General features: G+C 42.7%; 1 protein-coding gene across 2 annotated transcripts in view; it reads right to left on the bottom strand.

The window, feature by feature from the left end:
* The window catches only part of SLIT2 (slit guidance ligand 2), a 339,504-nt gene extending 333,490 nt beyond the window's left edge, over window positions 1-6,014 (bottom strand). For both annotated transcript variants that reach the window (XM_084798055.1, XM_084798054.1), the window contains exons 1-2: window positions 3,949-6,014; window positions 1,175-1,246 (exon numbers count right to left, since the gene is read on the bottom strand). In XM_084798055.1, the coding sequence (XP_084654181.1) occupies window positions 1,175-1,246; window positions 3,949-4,127 (251 nt within the window). In that variant the 5' untranslated portion in view covers window positions 4,128-6,014. The remainder of the gene's footprint in view (window positions 1-1,174; window positions 1,247-3,948) is intronic.
* Window positions 6,015-18,897: the final 12,883 nt, after the last annotated feature.

Genomic DNA, 18,897 nt, shown 5'->3' on the forward strand with positions numbered 1-18,897 from the left:
AAGCGGAACATGCTTCTTAAAGTTGCCATCTGAGGAGGCTGCACCTCAGCAGCTGTAAACCTGCAGAGCCACTCTCATTTTCCAATTATATTTTGCTCAGAATTGAGAGTCACCCACAAATTCAGTAAACAAAGCAGGTGAAAGAACTCACAGGGGGGAGCTTCCATACCACAAAGTGTTTATTTTTAAAAATATGAAAGAAGCTTCTCACAGCAATTACTAATGGAAAGTAAAATCTGAACCTTAATCTCCAACATAAGGCAAAAATGGGAACTATTGCACCACAGCTTCTAAAACTCATTTGTTTTTTGCTTTGTTTTGTTTTTTGTTGTTTTTTTCCCCCACCGATTTCACCTGTGTCCCTAACTAAGAGGTTCAGTAGCTCAGCTCAAGCATAGTTTAATTCTGACTTATGGATGCTCATCAGCAATTGGAAAACGGCATAAGGACCAAACTACATCCTTAAAACTTAGCATTGTATGGATAGTAGTCAAAAATATATGGCCAATGGGTATAAATATTTACAAACCTGCGGGGTAACACAATTTTACATAATATTGACCACCCTCAACTAGTGGATAACCCACAGCTAATTTAACCCACTAAATACTGCAATAATTATACTGTAACAATTTATACTAGTTACAAAGCTACAAAATATATGGAACGTAACTCAACTTGAGATCAATATTTTTGATACATAAACACCCCACCAAAAACTGTGGAAAGATGGATTGCATAATTTCAGTACTAATTCTTCCTCTACATTTTCTTTGCAGAGAAGAAGTTGGGACACTTCTACTTCAATACTAAGAGAAAGCAATCTACTGAAGCCATCCAAGCTAATTTTTAAGTCCTCAACATATTAGATTTCTTCCGTTATTTACTCATACTGTAAAAGCAATGCTTCCACTCTTTTATGTGTAAGGCCTTTAGAGTAGAGTAAAGCAAAGATCTGAGAGTCTCTCTGCCGTATCCTCATCCCACATCCACTCTTAAAGGCACACATTTCATCAAAAGCTGTTCAAGAGAACACAAAAGAAATGCAAGACCTTAAGCCCCTTTTTTTTTTTTGATTCTGTCTTCAGAAAAGTTTTAAAAGCTACAAATACAATTATCACTAAGTATGCCATCTTAAAAACAAAATGAAGACTCAGAGGAAGAACACACTTACAGAACTCTGAGGTGCCTGAGACCAGCAAAATCTGTCTTCGTGATCCTTGTGATGTTATTTCCATTCAGATCCCTAAGAGACAAGCAAAAATAAAAAATAAAGTTTCTTTTTTTTAATTTCTATCAGATTTGGTCAAAGTAAAGCTTTAAACATGTTAGAGCTTTGGAAAAAAAGAAACTTAATTCAATTAGTGTGGCTTAAAAAGTGAACTGGAGAGAAAAGAGAAAAAAGGCCTTTGAAATAATAGTTCATAAATGTCTCTTGTTTACCAAATTCTTGCTGACATATGACAAGAAAATGGAGTGATGATGTCATCAATAACCGTGGCTCTTGTTGTGCTTTTGTGGCCTGTGTGTGATTTGGGTTTCCATAGGAATGTGGATATTTATTTACTGAGCTAGTCTGCAGTTTTGTTCTTATTTTTAGCACATCCCCCAAGAAGTTTCTTTCAGGAAGTTTAATGAAAAAATTTCTCATACTATTCAGGGAGAATTTTTTAAAAATCAGAACGCTCTGGAGGTAATAATTTAGCCAAAATTCCTGAGGCAAAGAAAAGGGTATGTGAGGGAGAGTGAAGTACGTCAAAGGCTTCACTTCCCCACAATCCTAGGTCCCTGGGGAAGCTGAACTCTTTATTGCAGCTTCTGCCCCATTCCCGACCCCCTCTGTGACTTTAGTTTAAGCCACCAGTGGGGACAATAATGGAGGTAGGATTTGGCCTTGACCTGTTTGTTCCATTTCAAGCATCACTTTTTACTTCAGTCACAGCTTTCTTTTCTGGTCAACAACTAAATTTGCATGGCTTCATTCTTTCACAATAAAACTAGCCTTTGGGGGAGACCTCACTGTTTTCCTTTCTGGAAGCTCTCTTACTTTGGACTTCCAAACTTTGTGCAGAAATCTGTATTTAAAACTGTTTACTTGGCTAATGATAGAATTTTAGAAACCAGCACTGAGTATGCGGTTTCCTGAAAACTCCACAGATTTCTAATAAAGGATTTTTTTCCTAACCACTGGGCACTCCACTGCCAGTTCTGGAAAGCCAGCGTTCTGACAAGTTAGTGTTTACACTGTCCTGCAGGGCATGGAATGACGAAAGCTAAATCAGAATTCCTCATTGCTCTCTCCTCTTTCTCCCCAGTGTACCTTTCCGAATTCTTTGTAAAGTTGTGAGAACATTTTAAGGGCTATTTGTTATCTCTTGCGACCCCTAACCGCAGCAGCACATTAAGGGATGAGACACCCACTAAAAGGTCCAATTAGCTAGAAAGCAAGGCTTTAAAGAAACAAGCAGGGGGACAGTCTCAGTAGAACTGGGGTTGGCAAACCTTTCCAAAAGAAGAAAGTCCTGGACTTGGGCCTTCAAACAGAGGGGACGAGGGTTGGATAAAAGGGAGGGCAAGCATTGGCCCTGATGACTTTGAGTGCAGAAATGCTGCCCTAGGGGCTCTGTTCTCTGAGGGCTAAACGCTGTCCTAGCAAAGAACGAGAGTCTGTGCGCAATCGCCCACGCTACTCTAGCCCAAATCATCCCGCCTGCTCGGACCCGTGCGCAAGCAGGAGAGCCCGGCGCATCCCTCGGGCTGGGACCGGCGCGTGGTTGAGGGTTGTGATTCACAAAGAGAGTGGCCTCAGGGATTCGCTTCCCTAACTCGGGAAGTGCCCCACCAGGAGCGCGTGGGCCGTCATTCCCAGGTCTGCGTTTATTTCTTCATTAAAGACTCCGCGCAGACAGGGAGGCGGGGATGTCTGCGGGCGACAGAGCGCGAAGAGAGGGGCAGGCAGAGCGGCTGCCACCACGTGAAGGAGCTCACAGACTGCTAGAACAGTGCCCCCGGGGGAGGGGGTGCACAGAGCCGCAGCGGGGAGAACTGGAAGGGGCAGCTCAGGCCACAGGGTCACCAGAGCAGTTGGACTCGGCGCAGTGGGTTCCAGATGAAAAAAGGCAATGCTAACTTTACTTAAACCCTGGGACACCGTCCTTTCTGAAGTCTCCGGCTCAGTGGAGTCACTTAAGGACCATTACTGTTGCTGCCTCCTCCTTGTTAATGAGAGGGGCTTTAGAAAGTCGCGGCAGGGAGATGATGCCAATTGAGTGTTGAGGAGTGTTGCTGTCTTGGGGCACTCATCCTTCGTTGACAATAATATGATCCCCCTGGCACCCAAGACTCCATGCCCCCTCTCCCAGTACTTAGAAAGGTACACAAAGCCAGTGAGAGAAAGCTTCTGTTTCTCTGTTTCTTTCCCTCTCTCTCTCTCTCTCTCTCTCTCTCTCTCTCTCTCTCTCTCTCTCTCTCTCTCTTTGAAAAACCAGTCACCTCTTCCGCCCCAACAAAGGTCCTGAAATGACCCGAGAGTGTTTGCAACCCCAAGGTGACTCCTTTTTTTGCAGAGTCTGGGAAACACGGTCACACCTCTCTCGCCCCAGGCATCCTTGGATTCTAGTCTTAGGCGCCTCTCTTCCCCAGCCAGAAAGAACTGGTCCACAGTGCCCAAGCAGTTGCGAGGGCGAGAGGGGTATAGGAAAAAGGGACCAAGCATAGCTCCCAGCGACCCGCCCCTTCTTGGCAAAGGCTCCTCCCCGTTTAGTGCCCTCCGGTCTTTCGCCTTTCCGGAGAGCCCTACCCCACGTTGTGTGCGCTGGAGAGCCTCTGAGGGCTGCACCAGGAACAGGTTTCTACCACACGTGAACTTCCAGGCTGGATGCTTGGGGCTGTGCTACCTCGATGGGGAGTGAGGGAGAACTGGGGAGGGCAAAGCGCCCCCATACTCACAGTCTCTCGGTGTTGCGGGGAATATTCCTGGGCACGCTGCGCAGTGCCAGCCCATGACAGTCCACCGTGCTGCCAGAACAGGAACACTGGGCCGGGCACGCCTGAGGCGCCACCTTGTTCAAGATCGACAACACTAACCCCAGCGATAGGAACAGTGTTTGCCAGCCAATGCCACTCATCTTCCCCAACGGGCTCCTTGCTTTGAAGGACTTCTCTTTCGCTCTCTGTGGCGTGAGAACTGGGCAGTGTCCGAGGCCCTGTGACTGGCGCTGGGCTGGCAGCCCACAGTACTGGGGAGATGCACACACAGTAATATGGAACTGTGATATAAGGCAGTAAAGCTGACAGAAGCACACGCTTTTCCTCTGCTCTTCGCGCTTTTCCAGTAGAGCGGAAGATCCGCGGGCAACTTCAGGTCCTGAATCTCAATAGGCCCGGCTCAGGCTGCGAGTAGACCCCAAACCAGCAGTGAGGACAGAGCGCGTCTTCAACTTGGCGGTTAAAGAGCAGCGACCGCGAAGATGCTGAGGTCGGTTGCTTGAGGACAAGGGAGGACTTTTGATCCCATGCACCCTCTAGCAAATCTGATTCCAATGAGAAGAGTAGAAGGCTGAGGAGGAGACTTTCCTAGAAATGGTGACCCTGATTAAAGTGGGTCCCCGGGAAGCTAGAAGGCGTAAAGGCCTTGCAGGTCCAAAGCAAAGCCCTCGGAAAGACTGGGCATGGCGCGCATAGGGGCACGCAGGGTCTTCACGCAGCCCTGGGGGTGCCGGGCGGTGCTGCGGGGTGCAGGGCTCAGCTCACAGGGCCTCTCCACTCCTGCGGCACAGCAGCAGCCCCAACCGGTCTTCGCTGCCTCTCGACAGCCAAGGATGGCTTGCACACACACACACACACACACATGCACCGGAGGATATCTTGGCAATCCCGCCTCCCTCCCGGCGTCCTTGGCGACGCTCTGCACCAGGGCCTGCCCCTGAGGTCACACAGAGACAAAAGGGCAGTCGGACCGCTGCAGCTTTGCAGGGATATCCACTAGTCCGCACCCCTGCAGAAAAAAAAAAAAATCCAGTAAACCAAGTTGAGTAGGAGAGCTCCTAGAAGACTGAGTGGATACTAGCTGGGGCAAGTCAGGAGGAGCAAAGCAAAGGCCAGGTGTCCGCGATGCTAGTACTGTTAGCTACGTCCTGACGAATGACTAGGTGGTTGGCAGGAGGATGGGATCTACCCCCCTGGTGGACCCCAAGAGACAGCCAAATGACAGTAGAGTGTGCGCGCTCCTGTCAGCCACTCTGGTCTCCGGGATACGCTGCAGCTCCGCCGCACACACCTGACGGCACAGGTAGAAGAAACAACAGCAGTGTCCTGATGTGCGCAGCCTCTCAGCCACCCCTCAGGCTGCCCAAACAAGTGGGTCCTCAACCTCAAAGTGCAGGAAGTTTCCTCAGACGTTGGATCCGGTCTCCCACTGTCACGGAAGGAGTCCAGCCGCGGACGTTGAGATGCCGCTTGGCCCCGGACGCTGCACCTGACTCGGCGACCGCAGCCCAGGGAGCGCTTGGCTTCTAGTCCCTTCTCTTCTCAGGGAGGCTTTCGGCGCCCGCGGTTTCTGAGAGGAAGGTGGAGGGAGAAGGAAGGCGGAGACAGAGCGGGGACTGGCGCTCCAGAGCCCTAGGCAAGTGTCTAAACAATAGGACGGACGCGGCAGCCTAAGTCTCGCCCGGCTGCTGGAAGGTGGGTTGTTGTTGTAACTGGAGTTGTCCGCTTTAGCTGCAGGGCGCTGAGCACAGCCAAACAAAAAGACCCCAGCCGGCGCCTCAGGAGTCGCCTGTGGGCCCCCGGGACGTTCCCCTTTCTCCTCAGTACTCTCGCAGCCCCAGGAAAGCTCGGCAGCTCTGGCCTGCGCCCCGAAGCCTGGGCGCTCCCATCCCTCGCCGCCGCCGCCGCCTCCTCCTCCTTTTTTTAAACCACCGTCTGCAGCAGCCACAGCCGCCGCCTCCTCCAACCTCCGCCGTCCAGGCGCTCCGCAAATAAATATGCCCAAGTCCGAAGTTAAAACGCGGCCGCCCCGGCTTTATATAGAAGCCAGAGCCCCCACCCTTGGCTCCGCCCCCGCGAGCCCCGCCCCGCCCCCTGGCCGCGCGCGGAAAGCCCGCACCTCGCCGGGGAGAGGTGAGGCCCAAGCAGCCAGCGCCGGGTGGAGGCGGCGGCGGCGCGCGTGCCCGTGCGCCCCTGCTCGCGCCGAGACTCCTACGCTGGGGCAAAGTTTGCGGTTGGAAGGAGATTCCGGGGTCCCCGCCACGCAACTCCTTAGCCTCAGAGATGACCCCGACCCGAGCCGGGAGACCGAGGTTCCCAAAGGGAGAATGAGGAGAAGGGCGTCTTTGAACGCAGCTCGTAAATACACGGTGAAGGCAGTGCCTTCTGCTGCAGCTTTTTGAGGCGCGATCCTAAAGGGCTCTGGGCTCTCAACGCGGCGAGAGAGACAGCAAGATTATGATTTTAAATTAAAACAAAACAAAAAAAAAATTCTACTGAAATAAATCTGCCTGCGCGCGCGCATTCTCTCTCTCTCTCTCTCTCTCTCTCTCACTCTCTCATACACACACAACACACACACACACACACACACACACACACACGCACGCACGCACGTACTCATTCACGCACACGTTCATTTTGGGAAGCTTAAAAGTTCGGAGTTTGAGCAAGTTGGAAATCCTGTTTTTCAATCTTCTCCCTTGCCTTCCCCATCCATAAGCCACCCTCTTCCGGTAACCCTTTCTTTTTAGTCACTTACTTGGAAACAACACGCTAAGGGGTTGGGTTGTGTTTGTACCCTACAACGCCAAGGGGTTGAATGTGTCCCTGTGGTTTTTACTCCCTTAGGAGGCAAAGGGAAGGGGAATCAATCCTAGTAACACTCGTTATGCTAGAAGGCTTCCCTTACTTCAGTGCCTTTCTGGATACCCCCCACCCCCACCCCCGCATTGTTTTGAAAGTGAATTTCCTAGTTTCTTGTTTCTTCTTGTCTCCTCAGTGTGATGTCTGGCAGTAGTCACCCTCTGCCGCTCTCTCAGCAGAAACCAGTGCCACTATAGGTTTGAAATAACATCTAAATGAGTCAGCTTCTCCACTTGGTTTATAACTCCCTCATCTTCTTTGCCTCTAGTCACGTTCCACTTTGAAAGTCTTTTGGGGGGAAATTTGTGAAAGCCCCTACCATGAAGTCAGTTTTGTAGCAAAGTATCGTTCGTATAACATCTGCCACCCCTTGACCACAAGCTCTGTCCAGATCCCTTTAGCATTTTTGTCATTCAATAATTTACCTTTTACTTAGTAGGTTCCCTGATAAATGTCTTATTTCAATAACGTGAAACCCTAAATTCTTCAAACGTCTTTAATTTTGCCTATTTGAAAATTTCAGGATATTTATTTATTTTTCAGGTCATTTTGCGTGCCTCCGAGACCCAAAACCTCTTCAGAGGATATTTCCAAAGACATCCCCTCATGCACTGACTTGGAACTCTTGGAAGTATTCATTCGAGTGTCATTTATTTGTATGGAGCCATTCTTTTAAAGACTCCAGAACATTTGACATTCATGCGATCATTTGCCCTTCTAGATTTTTAGCTAAAGGTCTGTTACATAACTAACTTCCTGGAGGAGAAAGAGAAGCCATAGTCACATTTCCTTATTACTTGAAACACAGAATGCATGTCGCTTGTAAAACAAATTGTCACTAAAGAAGGCTTCCCCCAGCCAGTGAGTTTTCTTTATAATCATAAATTATGTGATAAAGGCATGTTTTCAGATACACTAATTCATTTACTGTCACAATTTTGATGCTTCCGTAGCAAGATAAATCTTGGGTACATTTATCCACTACGTGTGGTTCATTGTTCTCTGTGCATTGTAACAAGAATCTATGTTTAAAATATTCATAAATAATATCACTAGAATTAGATGCACCACATGAGTTCAGATTTGACTCTCTCTCTCTCTCTCTCTCTCTCTCTCTCTCTCTCTCTCTCTCTCTCTCCTTCACATTCACATAAAATCAAGAGGAGGATGAATAACACACAAAATGTGCCTATGGAAACATTTATAATTAAATGAAAAAGATTACAGAAGAACAGAAGAAGACATAACCAATGAATTTCTTCAAGAAAAAAAAGACAGTTTTAAATAATTCTTGATGTTTTTAGTTAGTGAAGTTTTTTGTGTATAAACAACTTGCAATTAAGAAACAAACCAGAATGACAAAGTTTTTCATTAAAAAAAAAAAAGACATCCTTTTTACAGTACTCCTGCAGGATGTTTGTTAAAGACTTTACATGCATCCCAAACAGTAACTTTCAAGGTTTAGTTCTTCCTAGATTTTGTTGCTCCCAAATGAGTCCCGAGGTTCTCTTTGATTGTTGCTGCCAGCCATAAGAAAGACCTCTGTGGTGCCTCTTGTCACCACACGAGGTCTCCATAAATCCTGACCTGGATTAAGTTGTGGAATCCACTACAGTCAGCACTTGAGTTTCCTACTATTTCAAGAGGAAATCCCATTGGTGAAAGACTGTAGGAATAATTTAAATACTTAAAAATACAGTTAAAAAAAATACCTTGTCAGATCAAAGCTTACTGATGTTGGGGCATATGGGAAAGAACAATAAGGAAAACAAACTTACAAAAAGAGGTAAACAGTAGTGAAGCTCTAGCTATCTTTTAACAAAGATAAGCGGTACTAATTACTTTGATCAACTTTGTAAAACTCTGTAGAACAATTCTTAACTTGCTTGGTCCTGCTATTTGCTATCGCTGTAAAACGATCTTAATTTTCTGTTTTCTCACAGTATTTTTATTGGAAATACGAATATGAAACTCAAGTACCAGGTAGATTGTGACTGGACTGACGTTTGCCTCGTGCTTACTCACTGCCAAGCTATTTGATGGAGTATGGCTCTGAGCACTTGATATTTTCCTACCTAACCCCAGATGGTGTTGTTCTTCTGTGAGGGCCTGGAGCATCAAATGCAGAATGGTGGCTATGACTTGAATCCCCCCCATTGCCAGCACCAGTCCCTTCTCTCACTCAAATGAGCATATCCCCTGAAACTCTCAAGTTCAGGGACTCTCTAATACTTTGAGAAAGAAAACACCTCCTAAAGGAAGCCATCCCCTCATTCTGTAAGCTCTGTGGATCTCTCAGAGTGTGATGGAGAGCTCTAGTTCGAAGCATCGCAATTGTCTTGAAACCTAAGCTGTTTATGCCAAGAGCTTCTGTCTCGAGGTGGTTCTAAGTAGCGGGGCTTCTCAGAATGTGGGCTCTTCATGAGCAGCCTTAGAACCTCCAGAACCTGTAGTTGGAAGTGCAAACGGAGGATGCCAGTGCGAAGACTCAGAATGAAAGGTAGAGGCTGGGAGGTCAGAAGTCTGCACACTAACAAGCCCTAAAACTGATTCTGATGTTTGCTAAAGTTCAAGAGTGCCTGATCTGGAGCTATGCTAGCATAGCATCTGAGTCATCTAAGCATAGAAAAGGAAAAGGCAAGAGTGATAGATAGTTCTTGGCAAGCGGCCTTCACGCTCTCATCCCCAAGGGTTTGACAGGTGCACATCCCTGATCACCTCTAGAGGGCACCAAAATATTTTCATCTCCAGCCCCACAGAAACCACAGATGAGTTTCATTTCATTTTCTAGGGACATGGCCTTTAGAATTGGAAAGAGCTTGGTAGCAACCATCCTTAATTTTAATGCCTCAACTAATTATATAATATTAACATTATATTTATATATTCATCCTACTTATTGGTACCTATAGTGAGAATAGTGGCTCCTAGTTTTCAGGATTCTTGTGAAGACTAAGATAATACAAAACAGCCCGAGCTTCGAGTAATTGGGTACTTATTAAATGAATGGTTATGTCATAACTCTCTTATCTTATTAATATTAATACATAAAACTCTCTGAAATATTTGTACTAGAAGAATAGATATCTAACGCTATGAACAAGTCCTATGGTCTTATAGTTTATATGTATGTATGGGATTTATTTATTTATTTGTTTATTTGGGTTTTTGAGACAGGGTTTCTCTGTGTACCCTTGACTGTCCTAGACTCCCTTTGTAGACCAGGCTTGCCTAGAACTCACAGAGATCCACCTGCCTCTGCCTCCTGAGTGCTGGGACTAAAGGCATGCGCCACAATGCCCGACATGTGTGGGATTTATTTTGCCTTGTTGAGACAAGATGTTACCATGTAGTTGAACTCACAGAGATCCACCTGCCTCTGCTTTCAAGTTCTAAGGATTAAGGGTATGTGCCACTACATCCAGTTCTTGTAGTATTTTTATTTTTATTATTTATCTACTTATTTATTTAATTTTAGTTGAGCCTTGGGAGGGGCTGGACCAGAGGTTGTCTTCTTAGGAATAAGTTAACAAGTCACACTCGAGTGATGAGGCTCTCCTCAGACTTAGGGTTCTATGAACCAATGAGTAGAAATGGAAGTAATTAATTTCCTGATGTTTACATATCACCTTATTTTGAATAGGGAAATTGTTTTCCCACTAACGTAAGAAAACAGCTTACTGCTTGTGCAGTTAAATTGAAAGGCAGAGACCTAAACTCAAATGTGTGAGCTACGTAGGGATCCTTAGGGAACTTCAGATATGCCACTTGGATTTTGTGATTTCAACTGCTTCATCTGTAATGTTGGGAGAAAACTAGTTTTCACAATAATGTAGCTCTACTGAGAGGTGTTTCTGTCCAAACACTGGGCTGACCACCTTGTACATATCTACTTTTTCCAATTTCACAATACTGATATGAATTAAAGATGTTTTTCTTAATTCTGACTTACGATGGAGAAAGCTGACACTCACAGGCACCCATTAAATTGTTAACATTTATACAGAAAGAAGTCAGAATTCTAGTTTGATGCCAAATCCATTCTACAGATTTGTTCTACCACTCTGTCTCTCAATTTCTATGATATGAGTAGAATTTTTATGACTAAGTCTAGATGTAAAGTAAAAAAAAAAAATGTATAGGCAGGGGCCCAGGAGATAGATCAAGAGGCAAATGCATTTGCTGTGTAAACTTGAAACCTTAAACTTGATTTTTTTTTTCTGGAAAGAGACAGCCAGTCCCACAAAATTATTCTGTTCTTCACACTTGAGGTATAGCGCGTGCGCACACACACACACACACACACACACACACACACACACACACACACACTAATATTACATAAAAATTGACTGCAGAAAGGTGTGGTAAAATAGTTGAGCAAAAATAACAAGGAGGACCCTGGAGAGAATGCTTAATTCTTATTCAGAAGGCCAAATCGAATAGATGCTGGAAGCAGTTGAAGAGAAGGAACAGGAAGGGAGCCTACCATAGAGGTCCTCTGAACGACTCCACTGAACAGGGGATCAAGGTGGGTGCTGAGACTCATAGCTACTTCGGGATAGAGCACAAGGGAGTCTTATGGAATAGTTGAGGAATAGAAGGATCTGGAGGGGACAGGAGCACCACAAGGAGCCAACAAACCCAGGTAGAGGAGAAGGATGCTGCTGAAGAGACTAGTGCACCAACCAAGGACCACCATGCACGGTGAGGACCTAGACCCTCTGCTCAGATGTCTTAGCTAGGCAGCAGTTTCCTTGTGGGTCCCAGAATAAGGGGAGTAGGAGCTACTTCTGACATGGACTCTGATGCCCACAGGTTGATGGGTTCCCTCTTTCTGAGGACTGGCACGGAGGTGGGGTCGGGGCGGATGAGAGATGAATGAGGTATGGTGGAACTAGGAAGCAATGAGGGAGGGGGCTACAATTAGGATGTAAAGTGAACAAATTAAAAATAAATTTAAAAAATAAACTAAAAATAGTTGAGCAAGAACAACAACAATAACAACAACAACAAAGAAAAATGAAAAAAATTACAATGAAAGAAAAGATACTTCAAGTAAATCAGGTGTGTCAGCGCACCTTGCCTTTAATCCCAGCACTTGGAACAGAGACAGGTGGGTCCCTGAGTTCAAGGTTAGCCTAGTCTACAGAGTGATTTTTAAAACAGCCAGGGCTACACAGAGAAACCCTGCTGAGAGAGAAGGAGGGGAGGGGAGAGGTATAGAGGGAGAGAAGGAGAGAGAGACAGAGAGAGACAGAGAGAGACAGAGACAGAGACAGAGACAGAGAGAGACAGAGACGGAGAGACAGAGAGAGACAGAGAGACAGAGAGACAGAGAGAGATTAAATATCCAAAGATTCAGGTTAAAAAACACCCTGACATTTAAAATCCCAAGGGTGAATATACAGCAGAAGTTTTAGTAGTTTCGTGAAGGTATAGTGAATTTTCAAGGTTTTTCTACGGAAACTGAGACACAATGGTGCAGATAGCTTTAAGTTTCTTAGTCTTTGGCCCTACTTGGTTAATCACATCTCTTGCATGTTCAGAAAAGGCACAAACCTTTCTGTGTTAGCCAGGAGAGGCAGGGATCCTTCCTGCCTCCTGCGGTAATCTTATGCTAATCTGAAAAGTGCTGACCTTCCTCATGTAGGGTAATATTACAAAGCTAAATCTCTCTTGTTAAATGAAAACTTAAAAAAAAAAATCAATATTTTAAAACCCAAAGCTAAATGTTACCTGTCTTAGATACAAGTCACCCAGATTAACAAAGTTGCTTTATGAGCACTGTTGGAAAAATTAGGTTCAAAGTATGTCATGGTGAAAATGGCATTTTTCATAGTCAAATTCATGTCTTAGAATAGGAATGGCAATCTTTTCAGGCTACCAGAAGCAACTGCAGGTATTCTGTAGTCTTATCATATGAGAAAACACATTCATAGGAAAATTCTATAAATGAAATTAAAGCATAACAATTGACAATTTATTTTGTAGTACATGCATATTAGTTAGATTTATGTAACACTTCATTGCAATGAGAGCATAAGTTTGCAGTTGGGTTTCAAAAGAGGTATTTCCTGTCATTAAGTTAATAAGGTAAAAGTTTCTAAAGATTCCTTCTGAGGTCAGGGGCCATTGAAAAGTATAGGACAATTGTGATCTGGTTGGCTACCCACAGTTTATGGATCCTTGCCCTAGTCAAACAGGTGATTGTTGATGTTTTTTCCATGTTTAATAAAGAAAGGACTGTTGTGAAAATAAATTTCAATCCTCCAAATTGCCTGAGTGGCAAGAACTAAACATCTTCAGTATTATCTACCAGTGTTCCACTTCTTAGCTCAGAAATGCAATTCGGCTAAAGCATTTTAAAATGACTACATTTATTTCATTTAAATACAAAATACATCAGTGTAAGATATGTGGAATATCTTTTTCTTACATATAGCCTATTCTTTTGAATTGGATGGTCTTCCTGTAAAAAGCAAGTATAAAAATAAAATCATTCAAAAAATCATTCATTAAGACTTTATTAGGTAGCAAGTATTACTAGAATATGCACTTTCTCATTTAATCTACCTTAACTGTATGACCTAGAGATAAGGAAGGTGAAAGACAGGAAGTTTGAAGATAAACAAGTAACATGAGAAAGGGCAGAGGTAGGATCCTAGCCCAGGAAATGTGGACCAGAGCACCAAAACTCTCTAATTCATGAATCACCATCAGAACTTTAAAATAACAGAAGCAATTTACATACACTGTTGTGTAAAGTATGATATAAGTCATCTCTGCTCTTAGAACTTGCACTTATGGTTATTATTTTTAACTAAAGATGGTGACCAACCCTGAAAATAAAATAATCCTTACTACATAATCTAGTAGAATTCACTACATAATCTGATTTAAACCAATCCTTTTAATCCTTTTATTTCCTTGTTAATAGGATTATTTAATCTCTTTTACAACTCAGGAAACACTCACTTAACTTACATAAAACCAAGACCAAGAAAATAGTTGCTCACCAAGCATGAAAGTTCTATATCATCTGAGAGATGAGCAAGGAAGAGATCAACATGAATTGAGAAAGGAACATTATCAAGAAGAAACTGTTTAAATAAATTGGGACGACTAAATTTTTGATAAAACTGTTGTCTCAAGGCATAGAAGTTATCTGAGTTTTGTTATGAAAGAATCAAATCCTAGCGCTCTCTTCACCATGGTAATTACAGAATAAAACAATGCAAAAATGCTTCCAAGTATGCTTTTTAAGCAATGATGTAAAAACCATGAAAAATTACCTCAAAAGTCACTAAGGAAATACACAAAAAAAGATAAAAAATTGAAATATATAATTTATTACAAATTGTCTTATTTGTTATTTAAGTAGGAGACATCGCTGTAAATCTAACTAGAGCCAGTTACAGCCATATGTGCCTATATGTGTATGTGTGCATATGACTACTTCTATACTACCTTTTCTTGTTGTCATTTTTATAACTTTTCTTATCCAATTTATCATTTATGGAACATAAGACTGTATATATTCTTAACTTAAAGAAGTAACAAATATTAAATAAATCAGCACATTATAACACAAAGAAAAATGGCATTGAATTATTTCCAGGTTCTGTCTCTCAGTGCACAAGTAAATTCTCTGAAAAAATATAATACTAAAAAACATGAAAATCAAGATCTTAGGAATGGTTGCAAGTAGCTCTTGATATTACATAATGTTGAGAGGGTACCTCCCACAGAGTCCTAGCAGGAAGCCCAGTGCCTGATTTGAATCTAGGACATGCACTCGAAAAGTTGTAGTAGAAGCAGGCACTTCCAAGTCTACAACATCTGCTCCATTATAAGTGTTATAAGGAGACTAAGGCCTATCTCCTGACTCTGCATTGTCTTTGGCTGTGCCTCAGGCAGACAGTGGCTCAGGTATTCTCTTATCTCAAAGGGACAGCAATAGTGAAAATAGAGCAGGAATCCCTGTAGCAATAACAAAAGAGATAAGAATTATAAAGACAATACAATTCCCACCTGGGATGTTGTTAAGATACAGACTAGAGAAGTACATCTGAATCCAAGCCTGCATGCTAAACCTAATCTCTTGAAAGAGAGAATAGAAAAAAAGAATGGGGCCAAGGGAGGAAGAAAGGAAAGAAGGAAGGAAGGAAAGAAAAGAGAGAAAGAAAGAAAGAAAGAAAGAAAGAAAGAAAGAAAGAAAGAAAGAAAGAAAGTGGCATGGCCTGCGGGTAGACCTATAAGCACTAGAATCTTCTAATAAAATCATCAAAGTACCAAGAATATAAGAATCATTCATTAAAGGAGGGACCAAAGTAAACCACAATAAGAAAAGACGGTCAATAGGTATTAGCTGCTGCCAAGGAGATGTAGGAAGAGAGTAGCAAAGATTTTTAGAAATAAACAATAAAACAAAAAAGACTGGTCTTGCCAGCAGACCCATTCTACATGGTTAAAGATTCTACATGAAAAGAATCTTGGAATTTCAGGAATGTAGATAAAACAATGGGCCTGGCACAGTGGTGCACGTCTGTGATCCCAGCACTCAGGGACACAGAAGCAAGCAGATCTCTGTGAGTCCAGCCTGGTCTACAAAGCAAGTCCAGAACAGCCAAGGCTACACAGATAAACCCTGTCTTGCTTAACTCCTGGAAACACCCAGCCTACTTCAAAGAGGATGATGAGCATCAAAGAACCTCCTCATGGAGAGGGCTTCAAACATGGCAAACGAGCCACTGGGAAAAATGTTTTCATTTCTACCACAGACATAATTCTTCCTGAAAAAGGGCAAGCTTGGATGCAGGCAGAGTCGACAGCCAAACTCTGACAAGACAGGGTAAGCAAGTCCTCAATAGTTCCTGCCTCACAAATACGTCCATCAGATATATTGGGCCAGAAGGCTGAAGAAGATGCTCCAACATTATAGAGAGCTTTGGGTGACTATTCAGGTAGCAAACTGTCTCTGTCATCTTCTCATTTGGAAAGCTACTAACCTGCACTCCTGGCATACTCAGGTAATCAAGTTTATTCCTTCTCCTTCTCAAGTCTCTGATAGAATTGAACACCAGGTAGCTTAGTTTTACAATGAAGCTTAATTCTTTAGGGGTTAAGATGTTTTTAGGTGAGGCACGCCTTTAATCCCAGCACTCCGGAGGCAGAGGCAGGTGGATCGTTGTGAGTTCGAGGCTAGTGTGGTCTACAAAGCGACTCCAGGACAGCGAAGGCCAACACAGAGAAACCCTATCTCAAAAAACTAAAGTTGATAATGACAAGATGTGATGGAGATTGATTTACATTCAGAATATTAGACGTACAAGATAAGAAAGATGTTTTCTTCAAGAATGTCAAATACAAATAGCCAAAACACTAAGAATGTAACATTTATATAATTCCTGATTATATTATGGTGCTTCCTGCTATAGGTAGTTTATTTTATATATGTATAATAATACAAAATTATATGTAAAAAAAGATGTTTAATTAATAAAAACAAAAACCCAAAAAACAAAACCCCAAGAACAGCTGCTGAATCACCAGTAATCCAAATAGAATAAACACACATAATTTACCAAAAAAAAGTAAATGCGGTTTTGCAAAACAAACAACCAAACCAAACCAAACCAAACCAAAAACAAACAAACAAGAAAGAAAGAATGAACAAACAATGGAAGGAGTAAGTTATGGGTAGAAACAACAAACCTCTGTTCCTTCTCCTGCTTTCTATATTATGTTTTATGGCTGGAGCAAAATTAAGTCTTAGGGCATTATCAATGCCTGTGGAGGAAAGGTAGAAGGCAACTACAAATGCATAAGGGAAAAACCAATAAAAATGGAGGCAAAATGTCAACACTAGTGGACTATGACAAATTATTATTCTATAGTGTAATACTTAAAACAACCACAAAATGGTGTATAAAAAGACACACTCAAAAACATTAAAGAGAAATCAAAGTAGAACCCTAAAAGATGTTCACATAACCTACAGGAAACCACAACAACTGAAATAGAAAACAAAAAAACCACAGAAAGGAAAAAAAAAATCAAACAGCAGATCTAGGTTGTAGAGTACCTATTATTTCATTACATGCAAGAGATGTAGTTATGCCAATGAAGAGACTTGCAGAATGGATTGAAAAACAAGAAACTAGTGTGAAATATAACAATGTAGGTAAGTAGAAACAAAAGGAAGGAATAGATGTGATTTATGCTTTGTGGATGGTCTACATTGTTACTAACAAAGGAAACTAGTAGTGATTCTAACAATCTCGGATATAGTGAATTTCATAGCTCAATTACAAGATGCAGACACGCCATCATGGATAAAAGAAAAAGAGCAAATGGATGGATCCATGAGGAAGACATGATATTACAAAATATATAATTAAAATTAGGGAGAAGGAGATAGATTAGGGACCTTGAGGTAGAGCAGGAACCAGATTGGGAGAGGAGTTGGTTGGCTATAAAGGGAAGTATTAAAAAGTACACATCTGCAATCTCAGAACAGGTGAGGTGGAGAAGAAAAAGTCAGATGTTCAAAGGCAGGTTGGGATACACAGGAAATTCAATGCAAATCAAGAATTTGAGTTGCGTAGGAATCTATATCAGAAACAAAACAACCCAACAAAAAAGCCTAAGAGACAAAGAAAAGGAAGGTAGTATGGGGGGGGGGGCTTGTGGAAAAGACTTAGCTATTTTGATTTGGTTAGTAACTATATGAAATTACACACACACACACACACACACACACACGCCTGTGTGTTTGTTCATAGGCCTGTTCATGTGTGGGGAGCAGCAGGAGAGGGAGAGAGAGTTTGTGGGCAGGACAGGAGAGAGGCTGAAGAAGGAAGGAAGGCGAGATGAGGGGAAAGACCTTCAAGGGCAGATTTTAACAGACACACAAGAACATTGGTCTTCACAAATGAAAAACCTGAGAACTGGAATCACCCAAGTAAAACCTGAGGGAGATGTGCACCCCAAAAAGGTAGCACTAAATAAAAGTATGACCATGTGATGCAATGATGTGTCAAGGAGAATTTTATAGATGGACCCCCACATGTTTGCTCATTATTGATTTGGGAGAGGAGACTCTTCAGTGCAGCTGCCTGCAAGCTGTGCAGGGAATGCCAGTGATAAAGGTTTAGTAAGTCATCACTGATACTGAGATAGCTTTTTCAGTAGTGCAGATCCCCATGGCTCTCCTGTGATCCTATAAATAAGTAAACCTAAGAAAGTCCTTGCCTCAGCAATCTGTAATTGGATGAAATCTTTTCTTTGATCTGCTTTTGGTGTCCTTTCTGGTATGGACAATGGTTAATGTTTCCATGGGGAAAATTATGCAACAACATTAATTTTCAGAGAAGAACACTGAGAATTTCTTTCACAAGTTGTGGGTTTGAAGTAGAATTCACAATCAGTTATAACTGAAGCCAGAATTGTTATAAGCAAAGCCAGAATTCCTATGCAGGTTTTTTAGTTCATAGAATCTCTTGAACAACTTGCAAATAAAGAGGAATGCATGCACACAGTGCCAGTCCACCATGAGGTATCACTACTTACTGAACCACCAAAATAAGAATAGTACCAATAAAAGTTTTGATATGTGTGTGGAAATTAGATAAAATATAGCTGGTTTGAGGAACTGTAAAAGGGTACAGTCATGCTGTAACCATTTATTGTTTTCATAAAGCAACAATGAAGAGGAATTTTAATACAGCAACATGACTGCTTTGTCATGGGATCACATCCAAAGATCTAGGTCTGTGTCATCCAACTGGAATACAGACACACCTGGAGTACACACATTTAATTCCAAACAAGGAAAAACAGACAAAGTGATCAATCAGAGAAAGATTTGACAGAAAGAGTGAGAGATGGGCTAGGTCCAACTCTCATGAAAGAGAGGGTACCTAGGAATAGCACAGAGAGAGTGGAGACCATACAGTACAATGCAGTGGAGGAGATTACAGTACAGGAAGATAGAGAGTTTGTGGAGACAGTACAGCAGAGTTCAGGAGAACAGTACAGTTT

The sequence above is a fragment of the Acomys minous genome (genome assembly GCF_964271855.1).
Source record: "Acomys minous genome assembly, chromosome: 10".
Classification (NCBI taxonomy): Eukaryota; Metazoa; Chordata; class Mammalia; order Rodentia; family Muridae; genus Acomys; species Acomys minous.